Consider the following 24,959-nt stretch of genomic DNA (forward strand, 5'->3'; position numbering starts at 1 on the left):
ACTGTGGTCCTGAAACCTTTGTAGAAATCATGGACACATCGTCCCCTGAACTTAAGAGAAGAGTTAGAGAAGAGACTAGTTAGGGCACAGGTCAAAGCCTCAGTACATCTGTAATTGTATGGGGGCACATTAGTGCACAAAGCGCAAGTAAACTGCTCATATGTCAAGGCACAAGTCAGGAAAGCTTATTTATTGACACGGTGATTTCTTGAAACAGAGCTTCACACCTGCAGGAGAAGACAAAGAGTGAGAGTTCGGGTGTTGACGACGAACCTTTGGACAGTGCAGGAGCGAACAGAGCAGCTTTAACACAGTGAAGCATCCGTGCATAAAAGGTGTTTAAATAAGGTCACGAACAGGAAACTCAGTCAGGTGGAAAATGTAAACAAGTCGAGATGTGAGTCACACAATAGTGGAAACACCTGAAGTCAACAGACCTAGAACCACATCTTTAAGAGCAGAGCGATGTAGAGGCAGGAACAGAAAACTCGTCACAGAGGGGAAGCTTGTTGTTGTCATTCTGTGTGTTTTTGGGGTTATTTTGTCTCTTAGGTCACACAGCACACGCCCACTGCTGATTGGCCACAGTCCTGGTACTGGTGCAGCCAAATTCAATCATCAGTGACCTTTAGCTTCTACCACTGGCTACACACCGCCCCCCCTCTCTTCCCCCACTCGATGTTGTGTATCTGTCTGTATCGTTTGGCACAAACCGCCTCACAGTCAGACTAAAAGTAAAGAGTAAAACTTCCTGTGATATTAAATAACTTGGCAGCAGAACGTGTCTGTCTGACATCAAAGATAGAACAACAGCTCAAAGTGGGAGGTACATCAAATCCAGTCAATGGGTAAATATTTGGATTTGACTTTATCAGAAAAACATTAGGTAAAAAACGCTATGTAACAAGCTTTCCTCAGGTTTAATCCCAAATGATTTCATCTCCACACACACAGAGTGTCCAAATGTCTGTTTCATCTTTGTAGCTTTGTGTGTCAGTTTTTTTCTTTCTTCTTTCTCTTTTATCTTAGTTACATTTACAGTTTTCATCATTGTGTCCATTCGCAAATCTTTTTTGTTGTTGTTGACTTATATTTTGAAATCTCATTGGCGATGAGAACTCCTCAGAGCAGGAGGTGTGTTATCCTTTAGTTTACTATGTGAAGAAATATGAATGTGATGATCAGTTTCTTAGATAAATCCAGGCTGCTAATCAGTCATGCACACTCTGAGAGGATTAATAGTCCTGCAGCGCCGCCTGGTGGAGTTACAACATGACTGATTTCCAAGCATGCAGATCGTTTCCCAAAACGTAAACATGTTGCACAAAACATAAAAATGCCCTGAGGCCCTTAAACTATCATTTAAAAATAAAATTAAAGGACACTTCTAGAGACGAACCACCATTTTCCTCTTCCATTAATCAGGACCCCTCAGATCTCTCTGGTGACTCTTCAGATGAGCTTAAACCTTATGTTGGGAACCACTGGACTAAACTATTAGTATAAAAATCACAGCTAACAGATCAGTGGCTTAATATGAAGAATGTAAAAGAGAATCTAAGTTGTTTCCTTATTTTGTGGATATACATGTGTTGTTTTTGTTGCAGCGGCCTCCGTAGTCTTGAGATATTTTGTTTCACCACTCTCACAAAGAAATCTACTGATGGAGTCCCAGTGAACTTTCACTGGAGCAGAAACTGGGAAAACACTGACATCTGTTGGTGAAAAGTCTTAATCATAACTTTAAAAACCTTAAAAATCTTTTTGCAGAGAGAAAATTAGTGTGGTTTTAAGGTTAGAAAGAAAACGAATTAGAGAGTAATGATATTAAAATATAAAACATAACAACAGACGAGGGACATTGATTAACGGATTGATTTAGTGATTTGATGGTTATGGAACCTGTATATTTACAGTATCCGTCCACGTCAGGACACCTCTGCTCCTCTGGATAAATGAACTCCAGCTCGAGGGAAAGCACTGTGACGCCAGGATGACGTGACGGTGACATCATGTTTGTTTATCGGCTGCTGTGTGACGCACGCGGTTGGAACCACGTGGCTCTTACATAACAACATTAACTTCTCAGAAAACGTCTTTATGCTCATATGGTGAGTTTTTATCACGATGATTGTTAGATACACAGAAACGTATCTGTATTACAAACATTATGTATTATAAACTGATAATATACTAAAAACTCTGTTGTACAATGTTTCTATCACTCTTGTACTGTCAGTTATAAAGTATTTATATTCTAGACAGTACAATCGGGTTTGCATTTGTCTCTATATGATCTGCTGCAGATATATCATGAACGTAAAATGAAGCACTGATGTCTGGATGCTGCTGTTAATCTTGGAATATTTCCATACAGTCATTTCAAAAAGTGCTTTTGCTAGAGAATTAGAAAATAAAAAACTTTCTCATTTACTTACCTACTCAGACCCTTTGTTGTGGCTTCACATTGTCATCTGCTGAATCCTGTTTGCTTTAGTTGTTCCTCAGTCCACCTGTAGCCAGTTAAAGTGACTGGACTTAGTTTAAAAAAACACAGATCAGTACAAATGAGGCCCTGCAACTCAAGACAAAAACCAAGGACATGAAGGAACTCTCTGTAGGGCTTCAAAATAATATTTGCGGTGAGCACAGACCTATTTGTAAAGCTTTGAGTATTCCCAGGAGGACAGTGGCTCCTGGAAAAAACCTAGAATCACCAGTTCTCTTCCTAGAGTTGACAAAAGAAGAAGGACAAGAAGAACTTTGATCAGAGAGGTGACGAGGATCCCAGAGACTCTGAAGTCCTCTGCAGAGATGGGACGAACAGGTCAGTAAGACGGCATCAGTCAGGACTTCATGGCTTGTTTAGAGCTTGTTAAACAGCATTTAAAGGACAAAGATTCTGTGGTCTGGTGAGTTAATAATGACCTGAAGAAAACAGACAGGACAACACTGGACGGTCTTCAGGATCTAATCTGATGATGGGAGGACCTGCCAGGACGACTGATGTGAGAGCTGTAGGAGGCTTCTACAAAGTACAAATGAGTATGCAGGACTTTTATGAGGTTTGAATACTTAGAGAATAGGGGGCTAACACAGTTGGGATTTTTGGTATGTGGGTGTAAGTAGACGTCAAATAAAAACTCACAAGACAATAGAGCTAAAGTCAAAGGAAACATCTCGCTAAAACGAAGTCAGTGTGGAACAACGGTCCTGCAGTAAACATGAAAAAAATAGAAACACCTGTTTGTACAACACCAGTCATCACACTGTGATTTGTATGTACATACAGTGGCAAGAAAAAGTATGTGAACCTTTTGGAATTTCATGGTTTTCTGCATTAATTTGTAATAAAAGTAAATCAAGAGTATAAATATAACGTGCCTAAAATAATAACACAAAAAATTTTATTGAGAACAACAAAAAGTACGTGAACTCTTTGAAGATATATTGACCCTCATATTTGTTAATACTCTTGACTTGGATGAAGATCAATTCACATTTTGTTACAAATTAATGCAGAAAACCATGAAATTCTAAAAGGCTCACATACTGCTCTTGCCACTGGATACACACACACACACACACACACACACACACACATATATATATATATATGTATAGTTCAGTATTTATATTATGCTGCACAGAAACAGGTGAAGGTTGATGTTGACGTGACTGTGCGCGTGTGCCTGTGACAGCAGGTGCAGGCTGAGGACACTGCACGCGCCCTGTTGTCCCCACCACGTTGTCCTCTTAGGGGGGCTGGGGGGGCGGGAAGCCCTACTCTATACAAGCTGCCCCGCACCGGGACTCCCGCAGCACACACTGCAGCAGACTCGGGCCGCCTGGCTGCCGGGCAGAAATGTCCCGCACACCTCTCCAGCTGAACACCGGGAGAGAGTCCATGGAAAACGGCCTGGAGCAGGAGGAGGAGGAGGAGGAGGAGGAGGAGGAGGAGGAGGAGGAGGGAGATCTGGACGACGAGGTGGACGCTTCTCACCTGGAGAGATTTATGAAAGACAGGAGGAGAGCCCAGTCCCTGCCCGCATACCCGGCCGCGCTCCTGCACGACGTTTCGGCGAACAGCGAGAGGAAGCGGGTGAAGTTCGCCGACTCCCTGGGGCTGAACTTGGCCAGTGTCAAGCACTTTAGTTCTCTGGAGGAACCGCAGATCCCGAGCAAAGTTCTGTCCAGACACAAGAGCTTCCCGCCGCCGCAGCAGGACTTCATCAGTGACCTGTGCCACAGTTTCAAGAACAGCCTGGACACGGACCGCTTGTTCGCCTGCTTCCCGGAGCCCCGGGAGACGGAGCGCAGGGTGCAGCAGCTCCGCGTCTGTCTGGAGAAGGTCACCATCACCCAGTTTGACGTGCGGGGGCAGATCCGGGTCTTCACCCACTGCATTGACAAAGAGGTCGGGGTGAGGTACACCTTCAACGGCTGGCTCTCCCACGTGGACGCACAGGCTCTGCCCGTGGCCGCGGACGCCGCGGGGTTTGTGGGAGAGCGGTTCAGCTTCACCGTGTACACGCCGCCCTTCATGGACCCGAATTCAGCCGTGCACTTCGCCGTTTACCTGAAGAGCGAGGAGGGAGAGTTCTGGGACAACAACGAAGGGGAGAACTACATCCTGAGGTACCACTGCATGCCAAGCAGCTCCCCCTTCGTCAGCGCCGCGTTCCACGCCACCTGATCTGTGCGTGCGTCATGCGTAAAAGCGCTCCATCCGTGCGTAAAGAGCGCTTCCTCTTCCCGGAGTACTGAAACAAATACTTTCAGCTCCCGTTTCCATCTGTGCTGTGTGATGGACCTTCTGAGATCAGAAAACAGTTTAAGTCTCAAACCTCTGAACTGAAGCTGGCAAATGTGTTTCTGACGGACAGCAACACAACTCAAAGACACTTTCTGGATTCTTCCTGAACATCCACTTGGATCCAACAGACATTTTTTCCTGAATTGTGCACAATGATCATAACATGTTGGTGTGAATAGCCTGGGTGTTGATGTCTGGGAATCAGTGGACATTTATTACATTAAGTAACAAGTGTTTGTCTCACTGCTGCTCTAAGACTTGATCTGTCCGTAAAAAAAGGATGTGGAGTAATTTCAAAATAAAAGAAGTAAGTTCTATAATAAACCTGAGTCTAATTATTGTAGCTGCCTCATATTTATCTCCAAAGTGTTTCATGTGATAAGAGACAGACTGCACCAGGCAAACTGTAATGTTGTTATCATTTTAGAATTCTTTCTCAAGTCCGAATTTGCAGCTTCCAAATCAAAAACATTAAAAAAAGCTTCACTCACTGCTCAAGTAAATGTCCAAATGCTTCTAAAGGATCTAAATAAGCCAGTAGAAGTACCAGTTGATTGTGAAATGTGTTACTTACATTGTTACATATTGTAAAATGTGCTTTTCAGCTTTCAAATGAACGAACATTACTATTCTGTACAACTCACTTGTACCATCTGTTGTTTTGGGCTCCAGGTGGATGCACACCAACGTGTTGCATGGTATAATGGTTTTCATGAGCTCACGTTTCTATGTAAACTTTCAAATCCACATGTCAAAAGTACGTAAACCTTCAGGTGCAGTAAAAAATACTGGAAAGTAGTAAAGTGAAAGTATAAAGACTCATCCAAGTAAAAGTACCCCAAATGTACTTCATCAAAGGTTTCTAGAGCAGAATCACAAGAGATACAGAGAAAATAAAGCAGTAAAGCAAATAGTAACATGTTAGCATGCTGAAGCTAACGACATAAACAAATGTGAGGATGCCACAGTGTGCACTGATGCAGATTCTGATCCAGTCTGACATCAAACTACAAAACTGGTGTTAATGAAACAATACTTTAAAAGGAAGGCCTGCACATGATGTTTAGCTCAGGCTAGACATGTGCAAAGATCAGCTTTATGTAAAATAAAATGATCACATTCTGAGCAGCACATATTCAGCTGTTTCTGCTCCCGTTCACTAAGGACCAGGATGCAGGCCAACATTTGATTCTGTACGTGAGATCAAACAGGTCTCCGTTTCCTCAGCGCTGTAAGTCTGTATCGTCTTTACACGAGCGCCTGAGTTCAGAAGTCCGGTGCCGAAATAGCCCTGTTGACAAACGTGACCACATGTGTTTGATGTGTCAACACTGACAGAAGAGGCTCAAAGAGATGAAGCAATGTTGCAAGCAAATCCTACACTGGACCAGGACTGACACTTACAGTCCCCTCCAAATGTAGTGCAGCAACAAGGTCAACTTGTGTGTTTGCTCGACCCTTAGGACATCTGAGTCTAAGATCAAGAGATGGGTATTATTTGGTATATGTACGTCTTGATACATTAAACAACACAGAAGATGACAACATCTGTATTTTAAGTGACTGTGTTTACATGCATGTGTAGTGTAGTCTTAACAAATAACTGATGATCAATAAAGGTGATCATCCCCTAAACCTAACCAAATCTTTACCAACGCGTTGTGACATCATGAAAGTTAAAGTTAGTCATTGTTTAAACAGTGATTTTTAACAGTATAACTGTGGGCTATGTCATGCTGCCAGGGAGAGTGATGATTCAGGAAGAACTCCTACTAGTATCAGAGTCAGCAATGTAACAATGGGCATGTTTTAACCTCAAACCACTGAGGATTTGCAGATATTTAACTCATCAACCTTTTGACCAAACCATCAGTAATGAGCTTGCGATTAAGTCTGAAGCCATTGTTGTGAATGTAGGACATAAGAGCACACACACATTACTCTGCAGAAACCCTACAATGCAACCTCAGTGTGCATTTGTTTCAGTCTGATGAAACAACAATCACCGATTGAGCAACGTGACCTCTGACACCTGCATTTGTGTATGTGCGTGTAAGTGGGTCAGTGCGCTCGTCCTTAAGCCAACAGAAGGATCTATATCTATAAATAGCAGCTGCTCTGGTGGGTCGGCCACCTTCACCCTCCTCCACCACCACACACCAAACACACCTCTGAGCTCTCCCTACCTGCTGCTACATCCATACACGCTGTTTGCGTGTGTTTCACAGTCGTCACACAACCACTGGCAGCAGCTACAAGCTCAGGTTTAAAACAGTTACTGATTAGTTTGGGTCAGAGTCAATAGTGTTCCCACTAACACGGGGTTTCAGTGTCTTTTCCAAGGACACCTCGACAAGTAGCCAGGAGGAACCGGGAATCAAACCACTAACTCTGAGGTTCAACTACTCTACAAACTGAGTAACTGTCACTCCAAGTATCACCCTAAAACGTTGTTCTACTTGTCAAAATTTTGTCAATTTATAGGCAAAAACAGAAAAAAGTGCAATGAAATCTTAAGGAAAGACTTGAAAAACCTCGTTTGACCGTGTCTTTTACAAGTGCATTCATCATTTCAGTTACAGTACAGTTACCATGCTGATCTCAAAGGTAGGACAATGATTTGCAGCAAAGCCAGATCGTTGAGTAGCTTCTAGAAGGGTTCCTCCAGTACTTTTGATTATGATTAACATTGAAGACAAAGCTCTGGTATGCTGTTGGTACTCAGTTTGCAGAGGTCTGGCTATTTCCACTTCAATCTGGTTGTCATTGTGTCTGTATCTTCTGTGGAGGTCCACACAGTTCAGGTTTAGGCTCCTTGTGATTCTCACATCTGCTTCTATTGTGCTCTAACTTTATTGGTCACGGTTACTCTGAGGATACTCGGAACCCAGACGACCCATGTTGATTCAAGTTAAATGCTCAGAGGCTCAGCTATGTCGTCCTCCTCCGGGGACATTAAAAGCAGCTTCCTCCTGTCCCTCTCTGTTTGTTCTCTCTCCATGTGTAAATGATGTGCTTTGTTTGTGTCGCCTGCCCTCTTTTCAGGTCTTCATGGGGGAGAGGAGGTTGTTTGAATGTGGTCCCGTCGCCGTTGCTCATGTCTTCTCTGATTATATTCTTCATACTACTCTACACATTTTTTTTTGTGTGCGTCATGTCCATCATGGTTCCAAATGAGCTCAGGTGATACTTAAAGGTGACGTAAAAACACTGCAGACGTTTTGGTCAGAGATATGTCGTACTACTGCAACCACAGCTTGTGGTCTTCTTCTTATTTATTGAGCTCTCCTGTCTTTATTGTGTTTATGCAGGTTTGTGACACACAAACCAAGTTTCTGTATTTGTAAAGAGAAATGATCCGACCATGTCGGCTTCAGATTCTCTCTTAATTACACATAGGATCATGGCAGCTCAGTAAACTTTCACCCACAGCTTCTCCTCTGAAAGCAGCGATCTGTCGACCTGAGAGCAGCAGGAGTCCATCCTGAAACATGTCGTATTGCACACAGTAGCTCAGGTCAAGGATGGACCCAACAGAGAATAGAAGAATATCAGAACTATATTTCTTGTATATCTTAGATTTATTGTGATTGTGACTGTGGCTCTGTTTGTCGTTTTATTCTTATTCTGTGCTGGTGCTACACAAATAATTTAATCATATTGGAGCCTGTGGTCAAGTGATTTTCTAGTTTTCACACAAAATCCACTGGTGAAAAATCATTTTTAGGAAGTTGGACCAATCAGCAGCTAGGAAAAAGCATGAGTGTTGTCATGTGATCAAAATAACAATAGATAAATTAAATGGTAAATGATAATTAGAAGAGAGCAGCTACTCAAACTCTCTAATCTCACCTTTATCAGCAAACAGAGTCGATTCATTGTCAAGTCACAGCTTTGGGGGTTTAATGTTCTGCATTTGTCAGTGTGGTGACAAACATCTGTCACTAAACGTTCACAGCCGACAGGACAGGAGAACTCACTTGTCATTTATCTACTTTTCCCCCCTCTGACGTGTCCAACAGAAGATGCTACAGACTGAAAACTGCACTAAAGTGGAGATGCTCCATCAAAAACCCAACAAAACTTCAGCAGCAGTCTCATCGAGACACAAACTTCACAGAAAATATTATTTTGGCAAAAAGGACAAAATGACAGAACCTTAAAGGACAAGTTGTGATTTGAACCAGCGGTCAGGAGCCCATATGGACACTGAAACAAGTCTTGTTTGCTCATGGCCGTGAAGAAATCTTTTCCTAAAGTTGTTCCACTGTAAGTGACCAGGGGCAAAATCCACAGTCCTCCCTCTGTGCAAACATATACTCACATGTGTATCTAGAGATAACCTGATCGTCTCAGACGGCTGCTGCCCCACATCTTCCACTGTTAAAGTCTGATTCAACACTTTCCTGTTTTTCAGTTCAAAAGAAACAACTCAAGTCACAGAATTTCAAACAACCAGTTTTTATCTCAGAGGTAAATGAACTGATAAGTGATTGTTCTGTGTCGTTTTCTTAGGTTTAAGTTACAGTGAGACTAACTCGTGTAGGATGGATTCACCGAGTTATAATACAAAACTAACAACAGAGAGAAGCAAACAAACCATCAGGGATGCACCGGTCAGTCCACAACAGAGCATTTCAGCTGCGATCATCTGTTTTGAAATTGTGCGTTTGTTAGAACAAAATGAATAAAACCTGGTGAATAAACTGAGAGGATCTCTGAGAATGAGAAGGTGTGTTTGACCTTCATCAGGAGAATCCAGAAATACTGTAAATTAAGTAAATTAAAGCATTAAAGTTTGTTCTTAAAGCAGCAAATACAAAAAATAATAACACGCACACACACACACACACACACACACACAATAACAACAACCTCGGACTTGCAGAGTTCCTGTTGTTTGTTGGAAAATAACGTGACTAAAAAATCTGCAACAAATACCTAATGGACCTTGAGGTCATCAAGCTAATATGTATAATTTATGTATTTAACATCCATAACTCAGCCGAGACGCTGAAATACTGAACCACTGAACTAACTGCAAACAAACAACCTACATGATTATTAGAGATGAAGACGTCTCAAGCTGCTTCTCAAATTAAACAAGTCTAAGTAATATGTGGAGTTTTTTGTCACCAACAGCAACAGATGTGATAAAACTGTAAATTTTTACATGAAAATTTAAGTATTTTCTACCTTTTTCCACTAATTTTCTTTTTCTGGGTTTCTGTGATGATAAACGAAATCTTTGGGTTTGATTCGAAAAAAAATATATACACACATAGAAAAAACTAAACGAAACAAACAAAGAAACAAACAAAAAAACGAACAACACTGATTTGAAGTCGTCACTGAACTTAAAAAAGCTGGTTAACTGGTGAATTAAATCAATGTTGCTCAAGTTGACATTAGTTTATTTTAGCAAAGAACAGCTAAAGAAAAAAAAACTAAACAGATCAGAAACAGCCTGAATTACAATAACTAATCGGTGCATCCCTGAAAACACGACAATTCAAAAGTCTAAACTCCAAACAAACTTCAGGTTCTTCACAGCTTTATCCCGTTCTACGTCTCCACCCACTGAGGCTTGTGTCAAACTCAACAGTGTTGGGGGTCAAACAGGAAGCAGGTTGTTGAGGCAGTGGATCACTCCTGTCTGTGACGTCGCATCCTGTTGTTTTGCCGGGACAATCCTCCACCTCCGACTCCTCCACCTGCATGGCTACTCCACCACCATCTTCTGGGTCTTGAACATGCTCCCTATAGAGACCTGTGGAGACGGAGACAGATTCAGATGAGCGCTACTGTAGTCTGGTAGAAGACAAAGATGTGAGGGAGTGAAGGTGAACCGTTTGTGACGACGTGTGACGACAGCGACTCAACTGTCCGCAGCAATTCTCGAGCTCGTGCTGCCAAGTGTCGGTTGTGTGTACAGTTTGACCTGAGCGTGGCGCTGCAGGACAGTGCTGTGCGTGTGTGTTTCATGTCCACACAGCCTCGTAACGGTGTCAATATTTGCTATCTGAACTCATCTCTGTTGTCAAATAAAACATCCAATTATGGCAGAGTTCGATGTGGCTGCACTGTACAAACTGTGTGTGTGTGTGTGTGTGTGTGTGTGTGTGTGTGTGTGTGTGTGTGTGTGTGTGTGTGTGTGTGTGTGTGTGTGTGTGCGTGCGCGCTCTTCGGCCACAGTTCAGAATTGATTTTCTTTTTTCCTGTGCAGGAACATGACAGACTGATCCACCAAGCGCGACCAGATATGACCCACACCCTCGGAGCAGATGTTCTGACCATGATCTGCAGACTCTCTGTGCCGCCAGCCGGACAGTTTTACAGAACCACTTGTTCCAGGGAACTGAGCTCCAAATAAAACACCACGTGCACCCAGAGCTGGAAAAGCTCATAAAGAAGGACAGAAATAATAAAGACACAAATGTCCCTTGAGACAAGAAAACTAAACTGGACACAGTGGAAGCACAGACAGGAAAGAGTCATACATGCAAACACATAAAGAGACATGATAACGAAGAGCTGTTCATCCTCTAGTTCTCAACAAACCTTCTCACTTCTTGCAGATGTGGACTCGAGTCCACATGCTGAGAACGGATGCTGTGTAAAATAAGCATTTTTCCTTCACCTCAGCTCCATGTCCCGTGTTTGGACGTGTGGTTGTATCACAGCAGAACCACCAGGGGTCACTATCTGCCCACAAATAACAAAAGAGAGTCCCTCCACCTCTACACATCCACATCACCACTTCATCAATTATTCTTCAGTCGACTGTCTCCCTCTATAACACACACACACACACACACACACACACACACACACACACACACACACACTTTCTCCTCTACATCAGAGGAGACCCTCTCCCACCCCGTTGGAGCCCCCCCTTGGTGTGTGAGGTCCTGATTGGCTGGAGTGTGGCGTAGGAGGGTGGGGAGAGATGGTGAGGCGGGCGGCTCACCGGACCAATCAGCTGCGAGGAGGACTGGCTCTCATGCAAATTGTTGCGGCTGTGGCTCCTAACAAAGGGATGGCCTCTCTCTCTCTCTTTTTTTTTTTTTTTCATCCAGTCTTCCTCGATCTGCCCCCCCCCCCCCCCCGTTCTCTCCATCTTTCTCTCCATCAGTTTGTTTTATATCTCTTTAGATTATCTTCTCTTTCCATCTTTATCTCTGCTCTTTCTCTTTAAATGTCTTTTTTTGTGTTGTTGCTGATTTCACTTACAGCTGGAGTGTAGAGTAACTATATATCTACACATCTGGTACATCTGGGAGTTCTGTTAGTGGACTAACACATGGAGGACATATATAACACTAGTTCACTACTTTTTAGAGGGAAATACTCTGTTAATCAAGTCAAAATCAGTTTGACATTAAACAATAAAACTTTTAAATATACATTTATCACCTTGCAGTCTCCTCCAAACATCAACTAGTCAGACACACATCAGGTTGTTTCTGCGTTTACCTCTGACAAAGACGCACTTCCAGATTAACCAGGCTTCATTTAGACGTGGTCTACATTGAGGTATGTAGATATCATATTTCCATGAATGGGATGGTCAACCTGAAAACACAACGCCTTCAGGCACAGCTGTAAAGGGACGGAGAGATAGAGATCCACTCACCGTCTACTGTACTGTGTGTAACAAATATACCTCTTATATAGGTGCTGGTCTGGATAATGAGCACTTTCTCTTCTAGATTCTGCTGCTACGTGTGTGTTTGTACTACTACAGTGTGAATACGGGACGGTTTACCTTCAAGCTAACTGACACATGAACCATCAATAAATAAAGCATTTTTAAAACTCTTGATTATTCAGTACATGGAGGCAAATAACCCAATTAACACAGAAACAGCAGGTCAGCATCTAATGAAGGCAAAGCATGCTGGGATACTAATGTGGCTGTTTGTTTTCGCTACCTCCGTCTCTCTTCTGTGACGCTCAGTGACTCTTTGCATTTTATTTTTATTTCAAACCTGCCGCTTCACTGGCCATCTGGATTCCATGTGTCCACTTATGTATTTATAATGATTAAAAGTTTTTTTACTCCCCTTGTAACAGCTGATGAAGGACACGCCATGGTTTATATATAGTCACTGTTTAGGTGGAATCAACTTCAAAGGGAATGGATGTAATATCAGTCAGATCTTATTTGAACTTTGCCTTTGCTGTTATTTAATAGTTTTTACGCCTCTGAGGTGTTGACAGCTGTGGCCATAGATATTATGTTTTCAGGGTTGTCTGTCCATCCATCCCAATCTAGTGAACATGATATTGGAGGAATACCTTTAAGAAATTTCTTCAAATGTCTACTTGGACTTATGGATGGTCTTCTCTTCACTCTATGGCCCCCATTTAGTATTTATATGCAGTGTTTAATTGTATAATGAATGATTTATGGCCCACTTCAATGTTTATTAGTGTGTTGGAAACAGAAGATACAACAATAATACAACAATAACTGCATTGTTTTTTATTGTAACCATGACCACGAGTGGCTGGTATGTTGCTGTAGCAGAGCTTTGGGTAGAGTTGTTTAGGTCGGACTTGTTGGAACGTAGTCATTAAAAAATAATGTTGTTTGTTTTATTTATTTGCAGTATGAAAAGTCTATATGGCCTAAATATTTACAAGACTAAGACAGAGGTTAGTTAAAAACAGATACATACTCCTGAGAGACAACAACTAATGCATCTGTTCAGTATCTTGTTTGTTTCTGTCCTCTGAACTAAACAGGACTTCAGGAATGTTATTCCAGCACATAACTCGCTGTAATATCCATCAACTTTCTCTGATTGTGTGTGATTCCAGACACAAGATGCCGTCTGTAAATCTAAAACGTTGGACTTTATGCAGCTATATGCCCCTGATTCCAGTTTTTACCGGTCTACATGATGCACAAACACGGCTGTCCCGCCCAGTATCTTCTAAACATCTGAATTGTAGCTAAATATATAACAAAGCTCTGTCGTTAGGACTCAGTAAAGCCATGCAGATTCACTGTGCACGCAGTCAAAGCCTCATGAGAGTTCTCTCCTACATAAAGGCAATCAGTGTTATAATGTAAATCTAAACTTAGCCTTCTTCACATACTGCATCATCATATCCATCAAAGTAAGACTAGTATAGAAACCACGAACTCACTCGCTCCTCTCTGCCTGCTGAGTCGTGACTGACTGACCTTCAGTCTTACTCCCACCAGGCAGGAGGTGTGAGATTAACATAAAATTGCTTTGCTCAGTTCAACTGACGACGCACGCTCAATGAGACTGAATGAACAGAAATACTGTAGTACAGCTGCAATCCAGCTATGATCTCTAAACGTTCACCTCCACTAGCTGCCAGCCAACAGTAACATTTATAAACCAAACCTATTTTAAATGACATTTTTAGCCCAGTGGGGTCTTTGACGGGTCATAATGCCACCACCTCAGGTGTATTTAAACATCCCAACAAAAAACTTTTCTGCTTTTTCCTTAGGTAAATCCACACTTTAGGGCTGGTTTATGGACCACATGGAGATTCAGAAGATGCTCTTCAACCATTAGTTCAGGAGTAAACACCGTTTATGGCTGTGGTCACACTGGGAAGGTAGAGTGTGCAAGGTGTTTGACCAGTACTCCTAGTGCTGATCTTGGAAGGAATGTGATATTGTTTAAATGTAAATATAAAGGGAACACATTTTAAAACTGTCCAGGAATAGATTCACAGTGTTGCAAGCATAAAAAGACCAAGAAGAGATTGTCTGCATTCAAGTTCAAACTCTGGCTCCTCCACACAGCCGGCCAATTACAGCACAACGTACCTGGATCTTCTACTTTTACTACTCATTATCAAATGTGTGATTAGCTAATTGTTACAGTATTTTACTGTAAATAACACAGAACAATATAATCATAAGTAAAGATGGGAGTTGCTCAGTATCTAAGGTCTATTTTGCTTTTAAAGAGAATGGCTGCAATAGTTTACAACATAATGACTAAATGTGTTTTCAGTGGGCCGGTAATGTCTGCATTACTATTACACAAAATTATTTGTATGCTGTACTATATTTTTCGACTGTGGGTGGACAATGGAAGTAGCAGCTAATTTTAGTAAAAATCATTCCCGGTAGTTAAAAGAGAAATGCTGCCCTGAACAGCAGGAGACTTTAAAAATCGAAGTTAAAGAGCCGTTAAAAGTGGGAGGAAAGTGATGAACGATGGGAGGAAACCCGGAGGTGGCCGGCAAAGCAGCTCAGACAAAGGAAATGTGGTTTTCTCCTGTGATAGAGAGAGAGAAAAAGAGAGAGGCACGATGAAAAGATAAAGAAGTTTGGATGTCAGGTTGCTGTCAAACTGAAATTCATGGAGGTCTTCACGTGTAGGAGAAAAAAAAAAAAAAAAAGGAAGATGGAGAAGGAGCGCGGGAAGAGCAGGGATATGAGAGGCGATCAGGTAGATAATAAACTGAGCATGAGGAACGCTGCACGCCATTCCAGTTTTTCCATTTGTCAGGAGATGAGCAGCAAGCTGATGACTGACGCCACACTAAATATTTAGTTCTGGAAGTCAAGCTGCAGGGCCAAATAAAACTGAATGAAAAAATAGTTTATGGAAGACGAGCCCATCAAATGTGGTTACATTCCCATCTTTATGCTGCTCTCACATCATTTGAATACACATGAATGTTTCACAGTAATTATACACCAAGTAAAGGCTCAGCAGTTATAGATTCTGTATGACTGTAGGACTGTGTTAGGTGACTGACAGGTGCAATCCTCACGTCAGATGAACAGGAAACTCTTCAGCATTTTAGCACCATATCACATTTACAGTATCTCTGTAAATGTGATACTAATATACTGTTCCCATGTCTTGTCTTATACAAGCATACTAACAACACATTTGCAGCTCATTTACAGTAGATGTACTGCTGTACTGCTTTTAAGTACTTTTAGTGTACTACTCTACGCAGTCTTGTGCATGCATTTCCTAAATAATATATTAATGGCCGCTTATCTATGCTGGAGACTTATGTGGCGCAGCTACACCTGGTGAACTCTGCAGGTTCTGGTTCTTTAATAAAAAGTCAAAAGCTACATGCTGGTGGAGATAAAAACCGAAGCAGAGGAGTCCCGTCTAACTCCCAAGGTGCATTTTTCGCCTTCAAAAGAATGTTGAAGGTAACTTCAGAGCAATCGAATCCGTCAATCAATCAATCAATCAGTCAATTCACGTGCCGTGTCTGGTTCAGTTTGGGATGAATCCTAACTATGGTGCAGTATTTTAAGATGCTCTTCAAATGACTGCAGCTGAGGATAATATGAATCTAGTATCTGAGTATTTAGAGCCATCTGGAAAACCTGGAGGAAGGAACTGTTTGTTAGGTCGTCGAAAATCTACAAAACCCGATAAAAGAATTCAGTGAAATTTGAGATAAGATAATCATTTGTGTCACAGTGTTTACATTCATTTTCAATTACTGCAGCCTCCACTTCCAGACATGGTGAAAATGTGTCCATCCCAAAAAGTCGGAACAATCGTGTGGGCTAGAGAGCTAATAGCTAAACCTACAGGTAAAACTGAAATGGCCTCATGTTACCATGGCAGCACAATTGCTATGTATGCTTGTTTTTTCTGAATAAAACATTCTGAGGCTCTCAGACCTCAAAATGACAAGACAAGGAACTTTTTCCTGATAAATCAAACAAACACATTTCTGGTGACAATCAGCACTAGATATTGTAGTGTTATCGCTGTGTATTTGGTGCATTCAGTGACAGATCAGAGTGTAGGTCATGCGTGTTTCCGAAATGGTCAGATCCCGGTGGGCTGCACTTAAAATATGACCTGCCCTTCCTGCACCCCACAATGACAGAATCAATCAAGTCCACTATGCATAAAGCTTTGAGATGAATAGTATCATAAGGTAAAAGTCCAACAAACATTTTTAACACTCTGTAAAAAGATTGGAGCTTCAGAGTTCACTCAGGTTTTCTCTGAAGAACTTGCTCTTAATTTGTCTGCGCCTCAACAACAGCTCTTTAAAGACATTTGGCTTCGTTCTTCCTCACACCTTATACAAGGAAATAGTAAGGCTGAGGTAGAAAACTAATTTCATCTAATTAAAACCCCCGTGCCACCTGTGACATTGTAAAAGTCAACAGATACACAACACGTCCACTGTGATAGACAGACTGATAAAGAGATGAATTGGGCCGTGACAAAGTCTGGTTCAGTGAGTTTATGCTGTTACTTTCAAATGTCAAATGAGATAAAGAAATAAAACCACTTAACCTGCTATTTTTACACACAGACACAGCATGCTAAAACTTCTCACACACACACACACACACACACACACTGCCAGGTACGTGTTTCTGTGGCAACCGTAGGGCAAAAATAAAAGTGAGGAGATGAGGCGTGAGAGAAAAAGACTACAGATTTCATTTCTGTGTGAGATAATAATGTAAACTTCAGTGGCATCATTGCAGGGCTGAACCCACACTGTCACTGCGCACGTCTCTGTTTGCACATAACAGGCAAGTGATGAGTCTGCAGAGGGTGGATAGTTTAGACAAAGTGAGAAAAGTGAAAGTGAGACAACTAACCGAAGCGCCTCGCGTTGAGCTCAAACTTTTGAAGGAATAAAAACTTCACACCTTCCGTCTCCTTTCATTTCTTGCTCTCTAGTCTCTTGCTGCGTCTTTTAGGAGGTTTATCAGTTTTCACCTGCTCGGTCGCCTGAAGCTCAAAACAAAGAACAGTTTACTTTATTCAACTCTTTGCTTTTAAAGCCTTTTATTTCCCCATGGTTGACTGACTGAGCTCCAAACATTCCCAAGTCAGTGTGATACGTTTTAGGGGCTTGGCACATCAAAACAAAGGTAAGCTACTGTAAAGAGCTGTATAAGTGTTGTCCTTTCACTTTGAACTGTTCGAGTCCACGAGAAAGGAGAGAACCAGATCCTTCACCAACGCTCAACCACCAAGACCTGTATCTAGGAGACTTCCATCCTTAACTTTAGATGTTTATTGACCAACTCAACACACGACTGGGACTTACTGTATCACAAACTACCTGCGATCCCACTTATTCTGATTGATTGGACAGTTGATTAGGTCTTGACTGAACAGATTTGTCCATCTCTGATTGAGACAGGACAGAACACTTTACCTCTACTGGTTTGAGACTTGCCTTGCCAATGGTGAAACATAGGCCTAACCCATCGGGAGTAACTTGGGGCCAGGGGCTTGTCCAAAGACAGTTTAACATATGGACAAGAGGAGCCATGGACCACTTTACCTCCTGATCTACAGCGGTCCCTAAACAACTTACCAAGAGCTGTATCAGGCGCAGGGAGGAAAACCAAAATGAACTCAGCTCATGTTTTCATGTCATGATGATTTATTGATGTTAACATTTATCCACAGAACACCTTTAATCTGCTGTACTACACCATGTCGTCTTGCTCAAGGACACTTCAGCAGGGAGCGGGGAGGCAAAGTTTTGAAAGACCACGTCTCTGCATCTCACACATCCTGCTGCTTTGTTTCATGCTAATCCAGCCAATTACATTAATTTTTTCTGATTTGTCCCCTTAACCCCTACCATCTCCCTTGTTTGTCCTCTGCTCACCTGCCGAGTGTGAGCGTGCGGAGGTGCCTGAATCGTCATCTCCTTTTATTTCATTCCCACTCTCTTTCAGTCATTTCATCTTCGTCCTCTAGCCATCCGTTGTTCCTATGTGTGCGTGATAAAACGCTGCAGAGCAGGGGTGGATGCTGGTGGAGTATTTGAACGTCCCGGTGAAACGTCCTGTGTGTGTTTTTATAAAGTGCCAGAGTGTCCTCTGGCTTTGTCTCCTTATTAATAATTCATGCATGTTCAGGAGAGCTACAGGCCAGTTTACAACAGCTCTGGCTTTCTCTGCACCCTTTCTTTCCTTTCTCTTGGCTTTTACAGTGCAGTCATCCTCCTCTCTTTTTTATTCCTTCTTCATTTTATTATTTTTCATATAGATAAAACATTAATAGTATCAGTTATGCCGGAATCAAACCTATACAGATTACATTTTGCCCGTCTACTTATTTTTTCATTCCAGTAGTGTCGTTATGTTCAACATTTTATTTTGCATTGCTGAATTTTCAGATCATGTATCATCTTAAAGAGACACTGCAGTGTTGGGACTAACAGCTTTGGTGGATTCCCACAACTATCAATCCTACAGTGGCGATAACTTTATGCAGTGTTTGGTCAAGTGTGTGGAGGTGTGAAGTTTGAACTTCTGTCTCAATTAATTTTTTCCTGCTATTCTATACAGAACTACTTCTCTCACTTTTCATGCAAATGAGTGCAACGGCATGAATTTCTGTAGTGTTTTACAGTTAGGGTGTGCTGCCTTTCCTGAAAATGTCAGAAATTCTGCAATTATTAAATGCATTATTCAGCATGTTGAGCTTCAGTGTAAAGGCAAAAGGCCATGTATTTATTCTGTGAGGCAACTGCTTCAGCATCATGATAGCATTGATGCTGAGATTAGAGCAGTCAGAATTTGAATGTAGTCAGCAGGAACTTGATCTATAACAGCAGATATGCTTTGCAGTAATTACTCATACGGGTTTTTGCAAACATTTATAACTTTCAGAGATTTTATTTTTCCAAATTGTATAAATGTACAGTCACAAAAAGCTGCTGCAACACCAGTTGTTGTTCAATAATTAAACATTAGCCATGTTTCCAACTAAAATTAGTTTTGCTTTCCGCCTCATCTAAAAAATTTCCTGGTGGAAACTTTGAATTTATAAAAGAAAGGGGAAAAAAATACAATTTGCATGAAGCCTAAAAAGAAATACAAAAGAATGAACTGTTGAAGACAGATCAAGGACGTAGTGGGATGAAGCCAGATGGAGGACATGATGTGGGGTCGGCAGGCAATCAATCAATTTGAAATCGACATCAAAATGTAACAGAATGGAAATGTAAAATGTCAAGCAACCTCAACTGTATTTAAAAAAAAAAAAAGTTTCCCCTTTAGTTTTAAATCAGACTTTTTCCTGATGCTGTCTGAAAACAACCGAACTGAGACAAGATGAACACTGACATGAGAGCAAACTTCAATTTGTAACTGATACAACAGTATTTTACTTTTGGAAGACCTTTGAAGGCCACACACACACACACACACACACACACACACACACACACACACACACACGTTTTCTACAGTACTGTAATAAGAACTCCCCTTTGCTCTCGTCTTTGGTTTTGAGCGCCAGACATTTAAAAAAAACAAAAGGGCCAATGGGACGTCTTCGTTTGCACATCTCTATTACTGGTACAATGCAAATGTGTGCATGTGACCTTGGAAATCCCTTTCACACATGTCCCACCCACCAGCTTTAACACGCTCATTGGCATGTCTCTTGTCTTTTTAATTGGCTACAATGACTCAAAAAAGCCCCACCCCCTTAAAACACTCGCTACCAATTAGTTGTCAATGCTTGCAACCAGACATTGACCAATAAAAGTGGAGCTAAAGAGTAATTAAATATGATTAAAATGTGAAATCAAGGCAACACCCATATGGAAGTGGACAAAACACACACACACACACACCGAGCTAGAATGTACTCTTCACATGCATCAAGTCTTTCTAGACACACACAGAATATAACAGTAATGAGGAGGTTCTTTGAAAAGCCGACGTTTCTTAACCTTAATTTTTTTCACTCTGAGCACACACTAATTAGGGAGCGAGAGGAGATGAAGGCAAACCGTGCTCACATATCAGAAAAATCCGACTGTGTGTGTGTGTGTGTGTGTGTGTGTGTGTGTGTGTGTGTGTGTGTGTGTGTGTGGAGTTCCCTCACTAGCAGCCAGACTCTGCTGTGATCTCCTGTTTCAGTCCATCGCACTGAGACACAGTTATGAGCAAAATAAGATGAAAGGAGGAAGAGGAAGGGAGAGTGAGAAGAAGAAAGGAAGGAGGGAAAAGGGAGGAGGAAATGTGGAGGAGAGCTAGTTATAAGTTGCAAGAGCTGTTACGCTTCTATTGTTTTGATTCGCCTTTAACCAAAATCTTCCTCGCTTCTCCTTTTCACCCCTTTATTCTGGAATTTTCCATCCATTCTCTGTTCATCAAATCCAGGGGGACATATCTGTTTGTCCAAATGAGCAATATGTGACACAGGACATCTATTAACCCACAGTTGTTTTTAATTGTACATTTATTTGATCCAACTCTGAATTAATTACACTAGTGACATGTCAACATTACATAACTGCTACAGAAACAGATATCTAGAGCTCAACTCAAAGCTCAGTTCCCATAACCAGCTTCACTTTCTATCCAACCGCTATCCGCTGAGATTCTAATGCAAATCCAGTATCAGATCCACCTGTTAAATCTGAACACAATCCGAATTCAGCAGCTAAAGTTTTAACAAACCAGCGGAGAACTAACTCACTAACGTCTTTGACTGTGAAGTAACTGGTAGTTTGACAGTTATTAATTGTCTCCTTGTTTTGCTTGACATTTACAAAGAAATGACCAACCAAAAGTCAGGTGGTGTGTGAAAAATCTCCTAGGGGAAACACTGGATTTGATATTTCAAAAATGACTTGCTCCAAGTAACAGAGTATCCGATGCGTAGCTGTGAGCTTAATTCTCTACATTTTGTGATTCTGTGATGCAGTCTCGAATCTGCTGACGTAAAACAAGGATCAGTGACGGTCATAAAGCGACAGTGTTGAGCGTCCAGTTAGCATTTTGGATAATGCTCATTTACCAACTAAATAAAGCTGTTATAAATAAACAGGAAGTACATCTTATTTTTAACTGGAGAAAGCAACGGTGAGAACCAGCACAAAATGAGAAGCTGCTAACGCTGCCTGCACGTTTGCAACACTGATCTCTAGTATAAAAAAGAAAAACCTGGAGCCAGAACCGGGTTCAGAAATGGAACAAATCCTGCACATGCTCTCTACAGGTCACAGGTTGGACTCTGCCAAAGACTGTTTAGGGGAAAAAAAAGCAACCATGTCGTAGTGTATAATTACTTCAAATGATTTAAAGTTGTAAATAGATTTGGATTCAGGAAGTTGCAGATTCCAACTCTGTTAGCATTTTCTTCCCTCTGACAAAACAGAAATAAGTCTGCCTCTCTTCTGGATAACACGGGAGTCAAATGAAGTCCCTATACACCCGTCGCTGGACAATCAGAGGGTGCGTTCAAGAGCAGCCAGCAAACATCTGCACTTTTCCTCTTCACATGTTTGTGGTTTGAGACACCCAATCACACTGTCAACAAACTCAACTTCTCTCATTAATCGTTCCACTGTTGCAGCGCTGCTGTGTAGTAGAGGACGGCAGAAACAGAAAAATACTTATCCGCGCAGAGATCAATATAACTGGGCTGAAGAAAATAAGAGGCAGTGATTCTGAAAGAAGTGAGTCGATAGACTAGTTGGCAATCTGCTGAAGAGGAGAAAGACAAGAAAAGACGGGGGGAGGAGGGGTGGGGGCAACAAAGCTTATGAAACTGAGGAAAGCGCAGAAATAGAAAAAAAAAATGAAATACAGAGTGACTCATCAAGATGGGAGATGAGAGAGGGAGTTTTTCAGTAGCAGGTATAAAATGACTCCACTTCAGACTAATGGAGGAGACGTAAGCATTGATCTGCTACTTAAACATGGCTGTTATTGTTTGGTTGAAGCTCTATTGTTCACACTGGACATAACAAATGGTTCTACAATCCTCTTCAAACCTTCCTGTCACAGCAGAGCCGCAGCTCTATTCCTCAACAAATATTATACTACATACTAATATATTTATACTTACTTTAACTGTCATCATAGCTGCTTTTGTTGGATGAAATAGAACAAATTACATATGCTCTGTATGGTCCCTAAACACCTCAACTGTTCTATACCATCGAATGAAAAGCTGCTTACGCTTCACATTGTATTACTTATTTGAAAATTATAATTTGCGCATACATTTTTATTATTTTATTTATTATTTATAGGTGTTAATCTCACTTGTATCACTTAAACAGTTGTGTTTTGAGTGTTCTGTTAAAGTTACAGCAACATATTAGCTAACTGGGTTTTGTCGTAGAGCTCAGCTCCTGCCACCTACTTTGTATCTGTATCTGTTGAATGCATTGTAAGTTTTCCACCTGCTGGACTGGGTCGATATTTACCCTTGCATCCAGATACAAAACGACCCAGCTCTATGACATAATGTCCATAACATAATTATTGTGACAGGGCTGCGAGTGGCTTACAATACAAATAAATGACAGGAAACCTTCATATGACACCTGAATATTTGTTTTGTCTCAAAGTAAAACCACCATCTCACATCCTGAAACCTTCAGCCACAATCAAAATCTTAACCAAACCTTAACCAAGTAGTTTCTGAACTGACCCAAACTTTAACCACACAGGCAGATCAGAAACCGCTCATGTGGGTTATTTTCCCCTCCATCATTTTTACCCTCTCTCTTTTAACGCTTGTCTTTATAACACATTGCCTTCTCCATTCAGTGAATTTCATCATGCTCTCTGTGTGTGAGTGTGTGTGTGTGCGTGTTTGGAGGAAGGGGATAGGATATCATCATTGCATCAGACTCAGATTTCCAAGAATAGAAGAAAAACAAACAAACAAAAAGTACCAGAACATAACACCACAGAAAAAGAACAAAATAACGGAGCTGTTAAATCCACGGATCCGTTCTGACTGTACTGCGGTACCCCATGAAGCACTGTATGTATGGTACTAGTATTTATTAGTGCCAACGTTCTATTGACAAATCCCAAAAATAACAACATATCAGCTGAGCAATCTGATGGAAATTACATCTTCACTGATGGTAGTCAGTTGCATCAGAAAGGAGACAGAGCAGTAAACAATTATTATGAATTATCCTCAAATTACTAACATTTCCTGAAATCTGTCACAATGAGACACTGGGTGGTATAAATAGTTAAAAAAAACTAATTTGTAGGTTTACTTAACTCTGAACACTAAATCAGCCACAATATGAATCTACTAATTACCAACACAATTAGTTTGTCAGCACTGAACAAGTAGAGCGCAGGAGGGTCTATGGGTCTAGGAGAATGCTGCGTCATTTTAGCTAATTAAAGTTTCTTAATTTAGTTTTTTAATGTAGTTTCTTCATATGTTTGATAGAACATTTTATTTTAACAAATGTTTGTGATGTGCAAACTAAAACCTAATCGAACCTAGGATGCCACTCAGGCATTTTATTACATGGTGAACAAGAACTGCAGATCCAGAGCTGTGTAACGTTTGTTTTAACATGTATAACATCCATCTACACAGGTCGGTAACAGCATGCGTCTCATTTGTAGCTCCTGAAGCATGTTTTTACTGTCCAACACTGAAAGCCACGACTTCAGCTGTTAATCTTTCTGTACTCAGTGGGTTGTTTGCAAATGGGGATGAACATGATGTTGTAAAGTGGTTTGGGGCCAGACTGTCCCAGTGCACGTCACAGGTTTTTCACAGTTTTTTTTTTTTTTTTTTTTTTTTTAAAAAGTACTTTCTCAACAGAATTACTAGATTTTCTATGGTGAAAGGAAAATAACTTTTGTTGCAAAAAACACTGGGCCAATGATCAATACATAACTTAACATCACTGTCCAAGTAATCTACTCAGTCAGATTTAGTGTTAGGTTATTAATTTGCTGTAAATATTTCAGCTATGCCATCAGAATTTAGAATTTATGTGACAAGAATCATGTTGACATTAGGAAATTATAGTGTCATAATAATCATCAACACATGCATACACTTGTATGTAAACCAACTGACTTGGCGGCTGGATAGTGTAGTGGCAAGATCGTTACCATAAGGAGACCAGGGTTCAAACTGCAGCTGGCCTACTTCCTGTAGGGGTCCTTAGGCAAGACCTCCTTGTCCTTGTACCTTGTACATTGTATCTTACTTGTAATTTGCTTTGGATAAACGCACCTGCCAAATGACTAAATGTATTGTAAAACAACTTCTTCCTGTCTTGTATTTTATCGTCTTTAATATTTCTGTAACTGGGCTGCAACTTTCAGTTTGTGACAGTAAAATTAACGTAGTATTTTAGTATTCAGAAATCC

At 41.1% G+C, this 24,959-nt stretch overlaps 4 protein-coding genes across 5 annotated transcripts in view; 1 reads left to right on the plus strand and 3 right to left on the minus strand.

Moving 5' to 3' along the window:
- Nucleotides 1–24,959, minus strand: part of LOC113163505 — a 1,294,879-nt gene that overhangs the window by 517,510 nt on the left and 752,410 nt on the right. The gene's annotated exons all lie outside the window — the stretch shown is intronic.
- Nucleotides 1–24,959, minus strand: part of LOC113163500 (NACHT, LRR and PYD domains-containing protein 12-like) — a 664,684-nt gene that overhangs the window by 393,260 nt on the left and 246,465 nt on the right. The window lies entirely within an intron of this gene.
- On the plus strand, nucleotides 3,779–5,490 carry ppp1r3g (protein phosphatase 1 regulatory subunit 3G). Its single transcript, XM_026362335.1, has one exon. The coding sequence runs from the start codon at nucleotides 3,866–3,868 to the stop codon at nucleotides 4,694–4,696; it is 831 nt and encodes a 276-aa protein (XP_026218120.1). The 5' UTR covers nucleotides 3,779–3,865; the 3' UTR covers nucleotides 4,697–5,490.
- LOC113163592 (LYR motif-containing protein 4B) overlaps nucleotides 9,360–24,959 on the minus strand; it is a 34,596-nt gene continuing 18,996 nt past the window's right edge. The window contains exon 3 of the mRNA XM_026362350.1: nucleotides 9,360–10,586. Coding sequence (XP_026218135.1) covers nucleotides 10,539–10,586 — 48 coding nt within the window. The 3' untranslated portion in view covers nucleotides 9,360–10,538. The remainder of the gene's footprint in view (nucleotides 10,587–24,959) is intronic.

The sequence above is a fragment of the Anabas testudineus genome, chromosome 2, assembly GCF_900324465.2.
Source record: "Anabas testudineus chromosome 2, fAnaTes1.2, whole genome shotgun sequence".
In the NCBI taxonomy this organism is placed as follows: Eukaryota; Metazoa; Chordata; class Actinopteri; order Anabantiformes; family Anabantidae; genus Anabas; species Anabas testudineus.